Source organism: Microcaecilia unicolor, chromosome 9, assembly GCF_901765095.1.
Source record: "Microcaecilia unicolor chromosome 9, aMicUni1.1, whole genome shotgun sequence".
Lineage (NCBI taxonomy): Eukaryota > Metazoa > Chordata > Amphibia > Gymnophiona > Siphonopidae > Microcaecilia > Microcaecilia unicolor.
In genome coordinates, this window is record NC_044039.1 from 140356206 (window position 1) to 140375437 (window position 19232).

A 19232-nucleotide genomic window follows, 5' to 3' on the forward strand; every position below is an offset into this window, starting at 1 on the left:
TAGAGCTGAGCAACCTACTGATAAACAACAGGTTATCCCTGCCTTCGGGCTGTAATTAGCCACCGCTCAAACATCAGGATACGAGGGGTACCAGAGATAGTAGACTACAATAACCAAGTTGATGGTCCAGAATTGCTAGCATAGGTCCGAGAGAGCAAATTATTTACAAAATCAATTAAGATAAGTGATTTTAAGAAACTTATTTAAGGACATTCATTAAATTTTGTATTTTGAGAAATGAGTTCCTGTGACATGTGGTGAGACCGATGAAGATACTAGTGAGGTGTTGGGCAGTGATCCAGGCATGAAATGAGTCACTGCTGAGGTCTCTTTTGTCACAGTTTAACTTTGCTTACCTTCACTTTTTATATTATTGTGCACCTAACCACCATACCTCTATTCAGGAAATCTGGACTGCCCCTACTTGACATTTCGCCCATTAGATTATAAGCTCCTTGGAGCAGGGACTGTCCTTTTTCTTAATCTGTACAGCGCTGCGTAACCCTAGTAGCGCTCTAGAAATGTTAAGTAGTAGTAGTAGTAGTAGTAGTAGGAAGGCCAGGCTATAGTACCAGATCATATAAAACTGGATACAGCACATTGGGTCACCAATTGAAAGAGGGCGAATTTCTTGCAGGATATAATTGCCTGTTTTTCTGATTATAAAACTAAAGAGGCTGTGCTCCAGAAGGCCCACTCTAATGCTTCCATTACTTAGGACACTTATTCTATCAAAGTTTACCAAGATCTGGCCACCTTAACTTTGCCTTTGAAATTACTTGAAATTGCCTACCAAATATCTGCGAGCGAAAGCTGAAATACCACTGGCAGCAACCATTTGCTTTAGCGTTCTATGTAGAAGGGAAGTTGCATGTTTCTAAAGACTATGATAGAGGTAAGGTTCTTATTTCCAGATCTATATCCCAAGCCCCCAATAACATCATTGGCTGCCGCCACACATTTGACATCATTTCCTGTTTGGGGAGTATTTAGAGGCCTTCACTCATTTTTCTGGGAGTAGTAGAAATTCTTTTGGCGGAGAGGCATTTTTCCACATTTTTAAAAAACATTATCATCTAACAGAGTTCCTGAAGAAGATTGTCGAAACCCTGCAGTGTCGAACTCGTTGTGATGTTTCCTGTACCAGTTGGGAGGAGAGTGAATTTCAGAATGGAGTAAAAGTATTTATTATGAGGAGATCTCCGTGGAGGGAGTCCAAGAGGACAGAGAGGTGGTGAAGCTCAGTTTGAGCTGATAAACAACATTCATTAAAGAACTTTTTTTCCTTTGGGACTATGATTAATGGATTGTAGCCATTTGAGCCAGCAATGGACAACAGTGTGGATTAATTAGGCGATTGTTGGCCTTTATTTTACATTGCACTTATATTTGGCAACAGAAGATCACAAAGGACCATTCCACAGATCATCAAGGTCTATTCCACGGAGGATCGTTTTTGAACTACATAAATGCTAAGTGTTTTTTTGCTTCTCTCTTGATTGATTAGATATACTTCAGATAGTATAGAGATGAGAGATTTAAAATTGTTGAAGTACTATAGAATTTTTAGAGCACATCTTTCATTTAGGATGTGTTAGAGGTTTAGGGGAATAAGTGATAGGATCAACATATACAGTTCTGAGATTTGTGATTATTAAAGTATATTTGATGGGATGTAATTGGAAGAAGGGTGTTCTTTACAACAAAAAATGTTTTCCTTTATTAGTGGAAGTATAGACACCCTTGAGAAGATCTATGATTGAGAAATTTGTTCACCCTTAGAGATCTCACGCATTAGTGTGAGTCTCGTTTTGGGTGAATTTGTAACTCTGAGAGCTTCTCTAGTTTATTAAATATAGTATTATCTTAGCGTATCACCCAGAACTGTATTTGGTTTATCTTCTCACTTATTGGGGTCCTTATGTAATATTCTCTGGTATTAGAGTAGAGCCACACAAAATGCAGCATGAAGTTCTGGAGCTCATCTTAAGTGGCAGCGGGTAACTTGGGGCAGAGGACTGACCCGCCAGGAATCAGGCTCATATCTTAACTTGACACATAGTAGATGATGGCAGAAAAAGACCCGCACGGTCCATCCAGTCTGCCCAACAAGATAAACTCATGTGCATGCCTTACCTTGATTTGTACCTGTCTTTTTCAGGGCACAGACCGTATAAGTCTGGCCAGCACTATCCCCTCCTCCCAACCACCAGCCCCACCTCCTACCACCGGCTCTGGCACAGACCGTATAAGTTTGCCCACCACTATCTTCGCCTCCCCACCACCAACCCCTCTTCCCCCCACCGGCTCCACCACCCAATTTCGGCTAAGCTTCTGAGGATCCATTCCTTCTGCACAGGATTCCTTTATGTATATCCCACACACGTTTGAATTCTGTTACCATTTTCTTCTCCACCACCTCCCGCGGGAGGGCATTCCAAGCATCCACCACTCTCTCTGTGAAAAAATACTTCCTGACATTTTTCTTGAGTCTGCCCCCCTTCAATCTCATTTCATGTCCTCTTGTTCTACCACCTTCCCATCTCCGGAAAAGATTTGTTTGCGGATTAATACCTTTCAAATATTTGAACGTCTGTATCATATCACCCCTGTTCCTCCTTTCCTCCAGGGTATACATGTTCAGGTCAGCAAGTCTCTCCTCATACGTCTTGGAACGCAAATCCCATATCATTCTCGTAGCTTTTCTTTGCACCTCTTCCATTTTTTAAACATCCTTCACAAGATACGGCCTCCAAAACTGAACACAATACTCCAGGTGGGGCCTCACCAACAACTTGTACAGGGGCATCAAAACTTTCTTTCTTCTGCTGGTCACACCTCTCTATATACAGCCTAGTAACCTTCTCGCTACGGCCACCGCCTTGTTACACTGTTTCGTCGCCTTCAGATCCTCGGTCCCATGATTGCTGATGGCCCCAATCCATGCAGCCCGTCCCTAACTTTTATTGATGAAATAGTGACAACATCCCAATATAACAAAGACAAGGCGCAAGAGCCCCCTGTACAGCAGCATCATCAACAACAGTAACCAACCCCGTCCTCTTACGTCACTAGCACTATCTACAGCAGCATCAACAGTAACCAACCGTCCTCTTACATCACTAGCGCTATCTACAACAGCTTCAGCAAAGCAGTAGACCAAAATACATACTTGCGGAAAAAGATTTATCCTCCGGAAACTTTCAACTCACTGCAACATCTGCAAAGCACAGCGACTCCCCTCCAATTTTGGCCACAAAAACGATGAACACACGGAACATGAGATCCTGCGGGAGCCACTTCCTGATCTATCTCTGGTACTGCCATTACCCTGCAAATGAAGCGATGCTATCCTCGCTATTTTGTGTTGCAGGTCTTACAGGAGAGGTTTCTCTCTCCTGAACAAGAACTTCCTGTTAGGGTTTGCTGTTTTTATGACTGCTTCTGTTTTTAATTGCTTATTTGGACTCTTCATATATAGTGGATAACCCGAGAACTTGCTATTCATCTACCCCCCCCCCCCCTTTATTGTTATGCCTCATTTGGCATATATTTCTGCTTTCAGTGGCAGGTTTCTAAGATTTGGGGTGGGGGGTGGAAAGGGGGGTGTTAGGAGGGAGAGGGAGGGATGGAGATCATTGGTATTATCTAGGACTTAGCTCACATGATTGGTAAATGGTTAGCTGGGAATATGTTTCATGTTGCATTGTACTGGCTGTTAATATGGGCGTATGGCTGAATTGAGAAGAATGTCCCTTAATGTTAAGGGACTGAATATTCCATATAAGTGCCACCTGTTATTTAAAGAAGCAGCAGATGTACTCTTTATTCAAGAAACGTACCTCTTGGTAAAGCATGAGCATTTACTCACTTGCAAAGCAAAATACGATGAAATACATCTGACCTCAAACCGGGTCCGCCCTAAAATCACAGGTATTGGTACTCTATTAAGTAAGGCACACCCCTGGCTTATTCGCAAGAGAGTTTTGGACAAAGAGGGAAGATATCTGCTTCTTGTGGTAGACGTTAGGGGGCTTGCATTTACCTTTCTTACTTTATATGACCCTAATCAAAATCAAGGGATCTTTTTTGATAAGCTTTCTGAAGTGTTAGTGAGAAATGTAGAAGGTATGTTATTAATAGGAGGAGATTTTAACATCAACCCTAACCCCATTCTAGATAACTTAGCGACATGAGTTATGTATGCAAGAAAAGATTGTGCCTGTTTGCATTCTTTTATTAATCAATGGGGCCTCCATGACATACGGAGGGAGGTACATGGCGGAGAGGGACTATACTTTCTACTCTCCCACACATGACACCCATTCCAGATTGGAAATTTAGCTGAGAGATTCTTTACTTCATAAATATATTCATGCAGTGGATAAACATCCTAAGACGTGGTCGGATCATGCTCCCATTACAATTCAGCTAGTAATGAAAGGAAGCAAATGTACTACTATTACCTGGCACTTGAATAATGCTCTTTTAGATGACCCCATACTATCTACAGCACTTGGAAAGAGACCTGCTAGATTTTTGCACTTTTATGACACTCTAGATCTGACCCCTTTGACAATCTGGGAATGCCTAAATGTAGTGATGCAGGGACATTTAATTTCCCTACAGGCTCATATTCAGAAAGATACTCAACAGAGGAAGCAGGCTCTTAGAGATAAGATTCTTACTCTAGAGCGTTGTTGTAAACAAGGGCGAGGTTCCCCAGGACGTCGGGATGCTCTCCACAAGGCTTGATTTGGTCTCTATGAACTAGAGCTTCACACTATCAATGTACGCCTCCAACATTCTTAGCAAGACTATTTTGAATTTAATAATAAGGCCTATAAATTGAAGCAACAAGCCACCCATAATTATAACTATAAAATTTCATATGATAAGAGACAGTGGTGCACTCGTGATGCTGACATTCAGCAGGCCTGTTTAACATTTTACAAATATACACCAGAAATCTCTCTATCTTTGGAAAAGATAGATGCATTTCCGATGCACCTCTCCCTTCCAGTTCTGGAGTTCTCTGAAGTTAATGCTCTTTCTGAACCCTTTACGGTGGATGAGGTTCAGTGGGCCATAAAGCATCTCCCTGAAGGCAAGGCTCCAGGCTATGGCGAATATAGTAATAAATTCTATAAAACATTTTGGAGAATATTGGCCCACTAAAGTATATAACTCCATTGATGCAGATACCGTTTTACCTCATTCCCTCATCTATAAAGCTCCTATAGGCCTACATCTCTGCTCAATACAGACCAAAATTTTCACCAAAATCCTCACTCATCAATTGTAAAAGGTACTACCCTCTTTGATACATACAGATCAAGCAGGATTTATCTGGGGCAGACAAACCTTTGATAACACTAGAGGGCAAGGCATCTTATTGCTAATGCAGCTCAGGACAAGGACCCCTCTATTTTAGTATCAAAAAATGTCGAGAAGGCCATTGATGGGATCTACAGGACATATATGATAGCAGTCAAAGAACATGGGCTTGTCTAGGCCTTCTCTGCATCAGACATAGGTGTTATATAAATACACATTAAGTTGAATGGTTCTTTTACTACCTTTTCTGAGCTCTATCAAGGCACACGGCAATGGTATGCTCTCTCCCCTTTATTATTTGCTTTATTCATTGAACCCTTGGTGCACTTAATCCGCATCTCTCTTGTTAACACTGGCATTTATAGTGGGGGGGCCCATTCATTAGATTATGTTGTTTGCAGACAATATACTAACATTGACCCTACACACTCTAACTCTCTACAGGCTGCAATGGATATACTGGAGCTCTATGGCCAAATATCAGGGTTTAAAATTAATCTACAAAAGTCAGAAATCTTTAATCTTACACTGCAGTAAGAAGGTCTGCACTCTTTACAGCAATCGTTCCCTTCCGGTGGCCATCTGGGCCCTATTAGGTATTTAGAGGTTCAACTGACTAATTCTGTCAATGGGATCTATGAGGTCAATTTCCCTCCTAAGTTGAAATAACTATTTGCAGAATTGGACTGCTGGGACAGAGTCTTCAGATTTTTTGGGAGGGTCGTATTTCAGTCCTCAAAATGATTATTCTCCCAAAATTGTTATACTTGTCTTTGGCTATCCCAATCTCTATTCCAAAATCATTCTTTCTAGTCCTAAAGAAAAAAAGCTTTTACCTATATTTGGAAATGGAACCCCCTCCCCCAGAGTGAGTTCTCAAACCCTATACCAGTTAAAGATTCATGGAGAGATGGGAGTACCCCATTTTGACCTCTATCACCAAGCAGCACTGCTGCAAATTGTGCTCATATGGCAACAGGGTAACAATCCTTGGACTAGATTAGATCAGCACGCCATGAGAATGGTTCCGCTGTGGGCCATTCCCTAGCTTCCTTTACCACGCTTAAAAGCTTTGCTAAATCCGGTTGACTATTTGACGAGAGCTCCCTTATTGACAGAGTTCACTCTCGGTTCTTTCCCAACTGACAATATCATCATCTCAGCACATCCATTCAATATGCTCGTCATTTTACTCCTGGGTTGATCAATAAAATCTATGCTCGAAAGGCAGCTAGCTCCCTACGTACTTTGGGACAAGTCTGGATTGAGGGTGAACTTCTCCCTTTTACTGAACTACAAGATGAATATGGGTTGCCTAACCATGAGTTCTTTCACTATAGACAACTGCGAGATTTTATACTCCGCAGGGCTAAGGATGATTTATCTCTGGCAGATACCTCTGTAGAGCTAACCCTGAATTCAGGCACGGGGAAAGGAGGGGGGAGGGGTCTCTAGATTATACAAAGGAAAACTTATGTTCTTACCTGATAATTTTATTTCCTTTAATCATACCAGACCAGTCCAGACTAACGAGTTGTGTTCATCTACCAGTGGAAGGAGACAGAGAAAATAGTTCCAAGTAAACCACCCCTTAAGGGTATTGTGCAGCCTAGAACATTCAGTATTTCGAACAGCCAAGCAATGATGCTCTGAAGTCTAGAAAAAAAACACAGTTAATACCAAACAGGCAAACTCTTGGAGCCAATATACAGAACCTCACTGTTCCTGATTGGCCAAAGGCAACATCCCCTCACAGTAAAGTAAGAAGGAAATGGTCCACACCGAGCTTGCCCAAGCACATAGAATCTGGGGAAAGAACTCCGTGATCCCAAGTAACAGGAGTCATACAGAGCTGGAACAACAACAAGTGGCAGGAGATTGAATAGAGAAGATGAAGCTGTAGGACATCCCACCGTACTGAAGCATCGAGGAACAGCCAGGGATACCTAAAGGAAACGGAACACTCTGACAGACTTTAGCCAGGGAGGGCATCTGGACTGGTCTGGTATGATTAAAGGAAAGAAAATTATCAGGTAGACACAGGACTGAGCCCCACACTGACACCTGCAGAGAAAGAACTACACAACATGCGACAATGGAGCCGCGTTCAACATGCAGAGATGAAAGGTTGCAGAATATGCAGTGAAGGAACTTCATTCAACATGCCATGATAGAGCTGTCCTCAACATGCAGCGATGGAGCTAAAGCCAACCTGGAACTGTGCCCAACATACAGCAATGAAGCTAAAGCCAACCTGGAACTGTGGAACTGTGCCCAACATGGAACAGTGGAACTGCATGGAACAATGAAGCCACGCTCAACATGCAGCAATGGCTGCCGACGCCGATGCACTAGACGAATCCCGAGATGCTGTTGCCATCGAAGCACCGGAGAACAGAACGTTCCACTGGGCTAATCTCGCTACCCGAGTCCTCTTCTGCAAAAGAGCACAAAGACTACAGGCCTGCGGGCGGTGCCCAGCCCCCAGACACTGAAGACACGAAGCGTGCCTATCAGTGAGCGAGATTACCCGGGCGCACTTCTTGAAGCCGCTGGAAGGCTTCGATGACATGGGCGGAAAAATCGTGCCGGCGAAATCAAAATTCGCGATGACAATAGGCACAGAAAAAAAAAAAGGGAGAAAACACCGGTACGGGCAGCCAACAAGGCTGCTCCCGAAAGCGAAAGGACACTTACGCTGGGAAAAAGCTAGAAATACAGGAAAAAGGGGAATCCTCTTTTTTTTTTTTTTTAACAAACACAAAGAAAAAAAAGTAGAAAAAATGCGAAAGACGCACGAGGTCTTCTGAGGGGCACGAAACGGCGGCGAAACACGACCGTCCCGAGCGCGGACAAAAGAAGACTAACGAACACGAGCCGGTTCGGGCGGGAAGATGGTCACGCATGCGCGTTGCGCATGGGCGCGCAAGGGCTAGCAAACGTCTTTGCTAGTGAAGATTCCGATTGGAGGAGGTGCCGTGGACGTCACCCATCAGTGAGAATAAGCAGCCTGCTTGTCCTCGGAGAAATAAAGTTTCTTCTTTTTCTTTAAAACAATCTTCTTCACTAGTGACAGGAATAAATGAAGGTTTACCTTACAGGCAAGAAAAGGAAGGGAAAACAATATGGTAAAATTATGTATAATCATACCTGATAATTTTCTTTCCATTAATCATAGCTGATCAATCCATAGACTGGTGGGTTGTGTCCATCTACCAGCAGGTGGAGATAGAGAGCAAACTTTTGCCTCCCTATATGTGGTCATGTGCTGCCGGAAACTCCTCAGTATGTCGATATCAAAGCTCCATCCGCAGGACTCAGCACTTAGAGAATTACACCCACGAAGGGACACTCTGCCCAGCTCACCACCGCCGAAACGGGGGAGGGGAATTAACCCAGCTCATCCCCACACAAGTGGGGGAGGGGAATCCGTCCAGCTCATCCCCGCGGAGCGGGGGAGGGACACCACACCCGCCGATGCGGGGGGATCTGGCTTATCCTGCAACCGCAACCGCGGGAGGAGCTGACTGACCCTAACACCGCCGAAGCGGGAGGGGTACAAAGCTGCCCTACAGCCGCACGAAGCGGGAGGGAGTGCCGGCAGAATTTATGTCTCAATCCAGCCCCGTAAAACGGAGGGGAGAGGAATGCAGCAGCTCACTGTAACACAAACTCGTCTCAACTCTTGAAGAATCCAAGTGAAAGAACTTGAACACGAAGTCTTTCTGAAATAACTGAAGACTAAACTTGAACCTGAAATGCAACCAGAATAAAAACAGAACAGATATCTGGGAGGGGCTATGGATTGATCAGCTATGATTAATGGAAAGAAAATTATCAGGTATGATTATACATAATTTTACCTTCCATATCATCAAGCTGATCAATCCATAGACTGGTGGGATGTACCGAAGCAGTACTCACCCAGGGCGGGACATTGAAATCCCTGACCTCAACACTGAAGCTCCAAACCGGGCCTCCGCCCGTGCAGCCACAGTCAAACGGTAATGCTTGGAGAATGTATGAGCCGAAGCCCAAGTTGCCGCCTTGCATATCTCTTCCAAGGAGACGGATCCGGCCTCTGCCATCGAGGCCGCCTGAGCTCTCGTGGAGTGAGCCTTCAGCTGGATAGGCGGCACCTTCCCCGCGGCCACATAAGCCGCTCCAATGGCTTCCTTGACCCATCTTGCCACTGTAGGCTTAGCAGCCTGCAGACCCTTACGAGGACCTGCAAACAGGACAAACAGATGATCCGATTTCCGGAAATCATTGGTCACTTCCAAGTATCTGAAGATGACTCGTCTCACATCCAGATATTTAAGAGCAGAGTACTCCTCTGGGTAGTCCTCCCTACGAAAGGAAGGGAGACAGAGCTGCTGATTCACACGGAAGCGAGAAACAATCTTGGGCAGGAAGGAAGGCACTGTGCGAATAGTCACTCCTGCCTCAGTGAACTGCAGAAAAGGCTCTCGACATGAGAGCGCCTGGAGCTCGGAAACTCTTCTGGCTGAAGTGATAGCCACCAAAAAGACTGCTTTCAACGTCAGGTCTTTCAGAGATGCCCTCGACAAGGGTTCAAAAGGCGGCTTCTGCAATGCTCTTAGCACCAGGTTGAGATTCCACGCAGGCACCACTGAGTGCAGAGGAGGGCGCAGGTGATTAACTCCCTTGAGAAAGCGCACCACATCTGGCTGCGAAGCCAGGGAAGCACCCTTCAGGCGGCCCCTGAAGCAAGCCAGAGCCGCTACCTGGACTTTAAGGGAACTGAGCGACAGGCCTTTCTCCAGACCTTCCTGCAGGAACGCCAACACTGAAGAAATTGGAGCAGTGAAGGGAGAAAGTGAGCCTGCTTCACACCATGCTGCAAAGATACGCCAAACCCTGGCGTAAGCAGTAGAAGTAGAGCGCTTCCTCGCTCTCAGCATAGTGGCGATGACCTTGTCTGAGAAGCCCTTCTTCCTCAGACGCTGCCGCTCAATAGCCAGGCCGTAAGACCAAAGGGAGAGGGATCCTCCATCACCACGGGACCCTGATGTAACAGGCCCTGCTCCACTGACAGCCGCAGAGGATCGTCGACTGAGAGCCTGATCAAGTCCGCATACCAGGGACGTCTGGGCCAATCCGGACCCACCAGGATTACCCTGCCGGGATGCTTTGCCACCCGGTCTAGCACCCTGCCCAACATGGGCCAGGGCGGGAACACATAGAGGAGCTCTTGTGTCGGCCACTGTTGGAGAAGATCATCTACTCCCAGGGATCGAGGGTCCCGTCCTCTGCTGAAAAAGCGCGGCACTTGGCAATTGGCCGATGACGCCATCAGATCTAGGCTCGGCTGGCCCCAGCGCTTCGTGATGTCCAAGAACGCCTGAGCAGATAGTTGCCACTCTCCGGGCTCCAAGGTATGGCGACTGAGAAAGTCCGCCTTGACATTCATGACTCCGGCAATGTGGGCCGCTGAAAGCTGCTCCAGGTTCGCTTCCGCCCACTGGCAAAGACTCATAGCCTCCTTGGCTAGAGGGGCACTCTTGGTACCTCCCTGGCGGTTGATATAGGCCACAGCCGTGGCATTGTCCGACAGGACCCGTACAGGCTACAACACCAGTACCGGGATGAACTCCAATAACACCAACCGAATGGCTCTGAGTTCCAGGAGGTTGATAGACCACTTGCCTCTGCAGGAGACTAGAGCCCCTGCGCTGTCCTTCCCAAGCAGTGGGCTCCCCAGCCCATCAAAGAGGCGTCTGTCGTGACGACAATCCACTCCGGGGTCACCAGAGGCAATCCTGCAGACAACTTGTCTGTCTGCGTCCACCAGCTCAGCGCCTTGCGCACTGCTGGGTCCACGGGAAGGCGCACAGCATAATCCTCCGACATCGGAGTCCAGCGCAGCAGCAGAGATAGCTGTAGTGGTCTCATATGAGCCCTGGCCCAGGGCACTACTTCCATCGTGGCCGCCATAGAGCCCAACAGCTGCACGTAGTCCCAAGCCCGAATAGGAGAGGCTACTAGGAACTAGTCCACCTGAGCCTGAAGCTTGACAATTCGATTGTCTGGCAGGAACACTCTGCCCACTTGGGTGTCGAATCGAACTCCCAGATACTCCAGGGACTGAGTCGGGCGCAGCTGGCTCTTCTTCCAGTTGATGATCCATCCCAGGGAGCTCACAAGAGCAACTACCCGGTCCATAGCTTTGCCGCACTCTGCATAAGAGGGGGCTCGGATCAACCAGTCGTCCAGATAAGGATGGACTTGTACTCCTTCCTTTAGCAGGAAGGCCGCTATGACCCCCATTACTTTGGAAAAGGTCCGCGGAGCAGTAGCCAACCCGAAAGGGAGGGCTCTGAACTGGAAGTGTCGTCTCAGGACTGTAAAACGCAGAAAGCGTTGGAGAGGAGGCCAGATGGGAATATGCAGGTACGCTTCCTTGATGTCGAAGGAAGCCAAGAGCTCTCCTGCCTTCACTGCCGCTATAACAGAGCGGAGAGTCTCCATGCGAAAGTGCCTCACTTTCCAGGCCCGATTGACCCCTTTGAGGTCGAGGATAGGCCGGACAGAACCTCCTTTCTTTGGAACCACAAAGTAAATGGAGTAACGTCCCTTGCCAATCTGATTTTTTGGCACCGGAACGACCGCACCCAGGCGGATCAGGTTGTCCAAGGTCTGCTGCACTGCCACAGCTTGACTGGAGACTTGCAGGGAGAGAGTACAAACCCGTCTCTTAAGGGTTGGCAGAACTCTAGCTTGTAGCCGTCTCTGATGACTTCCAGCACCCACGCGTCTGAAGTTATAGTGGTCCACTCGCCCAGAAACGAGGACAGCCGTCCTCCAATCTGCACTGGGGCGTGGACCAAGGCCCCGTCATTGGGTACGAGACCCTGGGGGAGGACCGGAGGGAGCACCTCCGGGACGGCGGTCTCTGCGAAAGGAATGCTGCTTGGGGGAGAAATTCCTCTTGAAGGAAGAGGGGGCAGAGGAACCCGACTTGCCCGGGCGGTACCGACGGGCTTCCAGCAACCGTCCTCTGGAGGTACCGGGATGAGTACTAGCCCGAGCCCTGACCTCTGGTAATTTCTTGCCCTTAGACGTGCCGAGATCGGTCACGATTTTGTCCAGCTCGACCCCAAAGAGCAGCTTGCCTTTAAAAGGCAATCTAGCCAGGCGGGATTTAGAGGCGTGGTCAGCAGACCAATGTTTCAGCCAAAGCCACCGCCGCGCAGAGACTGTCTGAGCCATGCCTTTAGCTGAGGCTCTCAAGACATCATACAGCAAGTCTGCCAAATAGGCTAAGCCCGATTCCAGGGCCGGCCAATCAGCCCTCAAGGAAAGATCCGAGGGGGAAGCCCGCTGCACCATAGTCAGGCACGCCCTGGCCACATAGGAGCCGCAAACTGAGGCCTGCAAACTTAAAGCAGCTGCCTCAAAGGACGACCTTAAGGCCGCCTCCAATCTTCTGTCTTGGGCGTCCTTTAGGGCCATGCCACCTTCCACCGGCAACGCCGTTTTCTTAGTCACCGCAGTGATTAAAGAATCCACGGTAGGCCACAGATAGGCCTCACGTTCACTCACAGCCAAAGGATAGAGGCGGGACATAGCCCTAGCCACTTTAAGGCTCGTTTCCGGGACATCCCATTGAGCCGCAATTAAGGTGTGCATGGCATCATGCACGTGGAAGGATCTAGGCGGGCGCTTCGTCCCCAGCATAATGGCAGAGCCAACAGGGGCTGAGGGAGAGACGTCCTCCGGAGAGGAAATCTTCAAAGTGTCCATGGCCTGTAAAAACAGGTTGGGCAAATCCTCTGGGCTAAAAAGCCGCGCTGCAGAGGGGTCATCCGCTCCATCCGAGCGGGGATCTATCTCCTCCAAGGAATCCGCAAAGGACCGTTGGGAGACCTCAGACACGCTGCCCTCATCTACATCGGAGGAGACAAAGTCCTCCAAGGCCTGGAAATCAACCCGAGGGCGTTTACCTCTGGGAACCTCAACCTCTTTATCAGAAGAGGGAGCAGGGGCAGCGTTTTGCATGAGGAAAGCCTGATGCAGCAGCAAAACAAACTCGGGGGAGAAACCCCCCAGACTGTGCACTTCCGCAGCCTGGGCAACAGCCCTAGACGCACTCTCAACCTGCGCTCGCAATAGCGGGGGAGAGACATGCTGCGCATCCAAAATGGCGTCCGGCGCGAAACTCCGCGAAGGAGCCGCGCGGGAAGAACGGCGCTTAACTTTAGCCGCTTGTGCCGTCGCCCAAATTAAGGGCGTTCATGGCATAAATGTCTCCAACCTCAAGGGCGGCCCACGAAGAAGCCGTCCGAGCCGCGTGGCCGGCCAAGATGGCGGAGGCGAGGAGCGGGGGATGGGCGTTTATGGCGGGAAAAAACCGCCACGCCGGAGGAACGACCGGGACATTCATCGGTCACTAAACTGTCACCCATCAAGGGCGAATCAGGTTGAAAACCCCCGCATCCCCTCTAGAAGCGCTCCAGCGATCCGGGGAGCGACCCTTTGCGCCCTCGCCCTCCGACGCCATATGCCACGAGGAGAAGAATCGGGGAACCCCCTGCCCGCTAAAAAAAAGGTAAAATTACCTGCTTGCCGCTCCGAGCTGTAACGAACTGGTGTCCCAGTGAGTAGCTGCAATGAACGTTTAAAGAAACGTCGAATTAAACGCCTTTAAAGACGTTTAAAATTTTTTTTTTTTTTTTTTTTTAAACGGAGCCAGCGGGAGGGGGGAGAAAAGGAGGGACCTGGCACCACCAGGTTTGCACTTGCTCAAAAGAGCCCTCAACCCCAGGCCTCAACAAAACCTAAGGATTAGGCTTGGAGGCCTAGCCAGAGCTGCTGCTGTGTGTGACCACCACCTGCTGAGATAGAGAACATACTGAGGAGTTTCCGGCAGCACATGACCACATATAGGGAGGCAAAAGTTTGCTCTCTATCTCCACCTGCTGGTAGATGGACACAACCCACCAGTCTATGGATTGATCAGCTTGATGATATGGAAGTGTGTGTTTTTTTTAAACAACCTTCTTCACTAGTGACAGGAATAAATAAAGGCTTACCTCAGAGGCAGAAATTCAGATATACCTATCACCACAGAAGAGAAGAACCCCCATAGGGGAGACAAGTTACTCCACACCACAATCAACCATCACCCTACTAGAAAGACAGCCAGGGGAGGTAGGGGAGGGGAGGGAACCAGGGTAACTGGATATCACTCTAGCTGGCAGATGAGGAACTCAGGACCACTGAGTAATCATCTAAAACTAGCCCCAACATGGCTACCAGCACACCCCTGGTTCCACTGTCACTAGAAGAATCTGGGACAGGAGCTACCAGCCAGCAATCCAGAGCAGCTGCACGATCCATCCACTATCCGCTAGGAGAGAGAGAAAATACTGAACATTCCAGGCTACACGATACCCTTAAGGGGAAGTTTACTTGGAACTATTTTCTCTGTCTCCTTCCACTGGTAGATGCACACAACCCATTAGTCTGGACTGGTCTGGTATAGATGACAAGGAAGCACTATTGAAAGATAACACACCTATACAGAAACACAGTGCTAAATGGGAAGCGCTTCTGGTTGATACATATGAATCTTCACAATGGGAAAAAAAATTTAAGTGTCTCTAGGATATCTATTGCTATTCCTCTAATTGAGAATGGTTATAAGATTTTTCCATCAATGGTATTATACCCCAAAAGAGATTGTTTAGGAATTATAGAACTGGCTCACCACTGTGCTGGTGTAATTGTGGAGAACAAGGGTCTTTCCTTCACATTTGATGGACACTTTGGTAGTACAAGCCTTTTGGATGGTGTTATTACAGAAACTCAATATCTTCTTGCCCATCACCTATCCACTCCATGCTGACTGCTGTCTACTACATCTTAAGATTGTTAGAATGCCACGGGAAATACACTCTTTGGCACAGCTTTGAAAGCAATCTGCTGTCCCAACACTGGAAATTGTCTTTAAAAAAAAGTGGATTATTATTGTTTGATGTCCTAACTTATGGCACATAAGTATAATTGTCTTCCATCCCATCACAAAATATGGAATATTTACTAGTATGCATTTAACATTGTAACTAAGAGTGCAGGTATTACTTGTTAGTCTTATGGGATGTTATTCTTTGGTTTTCATGTTGTATTCTGTTTTATCGTCCTTGAAAATGTGTTAAGATAGTAAAAAACAAAAACTACCTTCAAAATACCAAAGATTAAAATTCTAAAAAAATTACATAAAAAGAAACATAAAATGGTGATTTATTGGCGTTACTGGAAACTTGAGCATATCTTGTGCCATACTAAACAAGGTAATGATCTTGTTAATCCTTTTGCATTTCAGCTCCCACAGAATCAGCCCCTTCATTCACAAATACCTGGTATTTTCCCCATAATGTTTATATTTTTCTCCCCAATCAGCCCAACTATCCTAACAGTAGTCCTTGGTCAGGAGCAGCAATAACTGAGACTCCATCCTCTAGGGGAAAACGAACACTATCTGTGCAGATTCCTCCAGCCCCTGTCGACAAAAGAGGAGAAGTAATGTTCAGGTCTCCTGCAGCGGGCAAGTCAAGAGGGAATAACAACACAGAAAGTCGTCAGGTAAAATAAATGTACCAGGCCACAGATGGAACAACCAGGTGGTCTCAGAAGTCAAAGGGAGCAACAATTTTATTCAAAACCCAACACGGCCCGTGTTTCTGATATCGCCTGCATCAGGGGTCAGTCAGATTTACAAAGTAGGCAACTGCCACTGCTTTTTTTGATAGCTGTGTAAAGAACACACCGTGTATTCTCTTGTGTTGTTGTTGAGAAGGATTCTCCAGATTGATGCCCTATGTTTCATCTCTGACTGACTCCTGCTGCAGGCAATAGCCGAAACACGGGCTGTGTTCGGTTTTGAATAAAACTTTGCTCCCTTAGAATTCTGAGTCTGCTTGGGTGTTCCATCTGTAACCTGATACTCTTCTGTTACCCAGGAGGCATATTTTCAAAGCACTTAGCCTTCCAAAGTTCCATAGAAACCTTTGGAACTTTGGAAGGCTAAGTGCATTGAAAATATGCCTCCAAGTCTCCTGTAGGACAGTGTGCAACACTCATCACTAAGTTATCAGCCAAGTACAGTTAAATACAATCTTAGATTAAAAAAAAATATATATAACATGATATGGGAAGAGAAATTAGTTTTTATAGTTACCTTTTGAAGAATTTTTCCTTCTACAATAGCCCTGGTTTGCCACGGCCAATTCAATGAATACACAGTATCTCCAGCAGTAAAGCTTCCATGTTTACTCTCCTCTACAACCCCAATGCCCCCACCGTCAGCCACGTCATCCAGCTTCCATGGTAGCAGGTAATCGGCACCTGTATCTTCATTCATGCGACAGCGCTGTAGGATAAGGACATGTTTATTGTATAGTAAGCATCTAAATCTTCAAAATAAATATTATTTAAAAATTGAAAAACTTTCTGGGAGTTATTTTATCTTTACTCTGTAATTCCCATTTTATGCTACATTATGTTGTATTATTTTAGGGTAGGTTATTACAATGTGATAAATATTTTACTACTACTGCCACAATTTACTTCTATAGCACTACTAGACATATGCAGTGCTGTACAAAACAAATAAAAGAAAGCCCCTGGTTGATGGAGTAACAATTATTCAAGACAAATAGGACAAATTAGGGATTAGGGAGTTTCACTTATTATGGAAATGGATAAAACAACACAGGTATAAAACAGATAAATAAGGGGTTTGAAGTTAAAAGTAGCTTCAAAAAGGTGGGCTTTCAGCCTGGTTTAGAATAGTGTCAGACAAAGACAACATACCAATTTAGGAAACCTAATCCAGGCATACAGTGCAGCAAGATAGATGGAATAGAGTCTGGAGTTGGTAGTATTAGTCTTCCAGGCCCTTACAGTGAAGGGGTTTGGTTAATGCTTACTGTTGCTATTGTGTCTGTGAACTCAAGTCTTAATTGTAATTATGTATTCAATTTATTTATTTGTTACATTTTGTGATAAGGAAGAGGCTGTCCTACCCTGGTTGGGCCCCTAGAGGGCGCGGACCCCCTAGAATGTCCAGGGAAAAGGGCTGGGTGAGTTGCTGAAGGGAGCCAGTAAGGAGAGCTAGCGGCTGAAGAAGAGAGCTGGGAGCTGGTAGCTGGAGCTGGTGATCCCCATGAGAAGTGCTGGCTGAGCCCTATGGCCTGGTGGTGAAAAGACTGTGTCTAGAACAGTGAAGAGGTACTGTGTGTGTCAGATGAAAGGACTGTGTCTAGAACAGTGAAGAGGAACTGTGTGTCCCAGAGGAAAAGACTGTGGGTCCGGGGACTGTGTGTCCGGGGACTGAGTTAGTGGGACTGTGGGTCCGGGGACTGTGTGTCCGGGGACTGAGTTGGTACTGAGCCCAAATGGCTGTGTGAGAGGGCTCAGGGGGAAGAAATCTATGGATATTGAACTGTGCAAGAAGAAATGTTTAAAAGGGAAGATTGCACTGAGTAGAAAGAAATGAAATGTTAAAGCTGGAAGAACTGTTGAAGCTTGTAGCTGGTGAAAGTGTTTTAAGCTAAAAGAAGTGTGCCCCAGGGGCTGGAATAAAGTTGTGTATGAAAATAGCCTGATTGGTGAAACCTGACTATGTTTGCTTTTTGAGAAGCAGGTAACCCTGAGCAGAAAAGGGTGGTAGACTAATTTGCATAAAATCTGCATACTGAGAACCAGCTCACCCTGAGTGAAAGAGGGACCTGGGATCCTGAGGTGGGAGCTTCATTATCACACAATAGCCTCATCATTTTCACAATTTGTATCCCACATTTTCCCACCTATTTGTAGGCTCAATGTGGTTTACATAGTACCGGAGAGGCCTTTGAAGGCTCGGGTATGAACAAATACAGGGTGATGTTGTGGTAAGATCAAGTTTATGTGGCACAGCCACAGGGAATCGGAGAATGGAAGAGTTGTGTTATGTCCATTTAGTTTGGTTGTGTTGCAGAGATTAGGCATTTAAGTTGGATTGGTAGAGTATGCCTTTTTAAACAGGTTGGTTTTTAGTGATTTCCAGAAGTTTAGGTGGTCGTATGTCGTTTTCAAGGCTTTTGGTAATGCGTTCCACAGTTGTGTGCTTATGTAGGAAAAACTAGGTGCGTAAGTTGTTTTGTATTTAAGTCCTTTGCAGCTTGGGTAGTGCAGATTTAGATACGATCATGTTGATTTGGATGTATTTCTAATTGGTAAGTCGATCAAGTCTGTCATGTAACTTGGGGCTTCTCCATAGATGATTTTGTGAACCAGGGTGCAGATTTTCAAGGCGATGCGTTCTTTGATTGGGAGCCAGTGTAGTTTTTCGCGGAGGGGTTTTGCACTTTCAAATCGCGTTTTACGAAATATAAGCCTAGCTGCCATGTTTTGAGCGGTCTGAAGTTTCTTTCAGGTTTGTTCTTTACATCCTGCATAAATTCCATTGCAGTAATCTAAGTGGCTTAGTACCATTGATTGTATCAGGTTGCGAAATGTTTCCCTCGAGAAGAATTGCTTCACGTGTTTGAGTTTCCGCATTGAGTGGATGCCACTTGGCTCTCTAGTGTTAAGTTACGGTCCGTTGTAACGCTGAGGATTTTCAAGCTGTGTGAGATAGGAAGGGTGTGATCTGGGGTGTTGATACTTGTGTGGATGTCTGCGCTGTGTTGGGATGAGAGGATGAGACAATGAGTTTTTTCTTTATTGAGATTAGTAGTAGTAGTTTTAGTTGAAATGCATTTGCCCATGAATCCATGATGTTCAGGCCGAGCTTGATTTTGTTGGTGATTTCTGTTTTGTAAAAAATGTATAATGTGACATCGTCTGCACATATGAAAGGGTTAAGGCCATGGTTGGATAAGGACTTG

General features: G+C 46.3%; 1 protein-coding gene across 4 annotated transcripts in view; it reads right to left on the reverse strand.

Moving 5' to 3' along the window:
• PTGR2 (prostaglandin reductase 2) overlaps positions 1–19232 on the reverse strand; it is a 203811-nt gene that overhangs the window by 106653 nt on the left and 77926 nt on the right. For 3 of the 4 annotated variants that reach the window (XM_030214985.1, XM_030214987.1, XM_030214984.1), the window contains exon 4: positions 16541–16732. The exons of the other annotated variant lie outside the window; for it this stretch is intronic. In XM_030214985.1, the coding sequence (XP_030070845.1) occupies positions 16541–16732 (192 nt within the window). The remainder of the gene's footprint in view (positions 1–16540; positions 16733–19232) is intronic. 4 annotated transcript variants of the gene reach the window in all.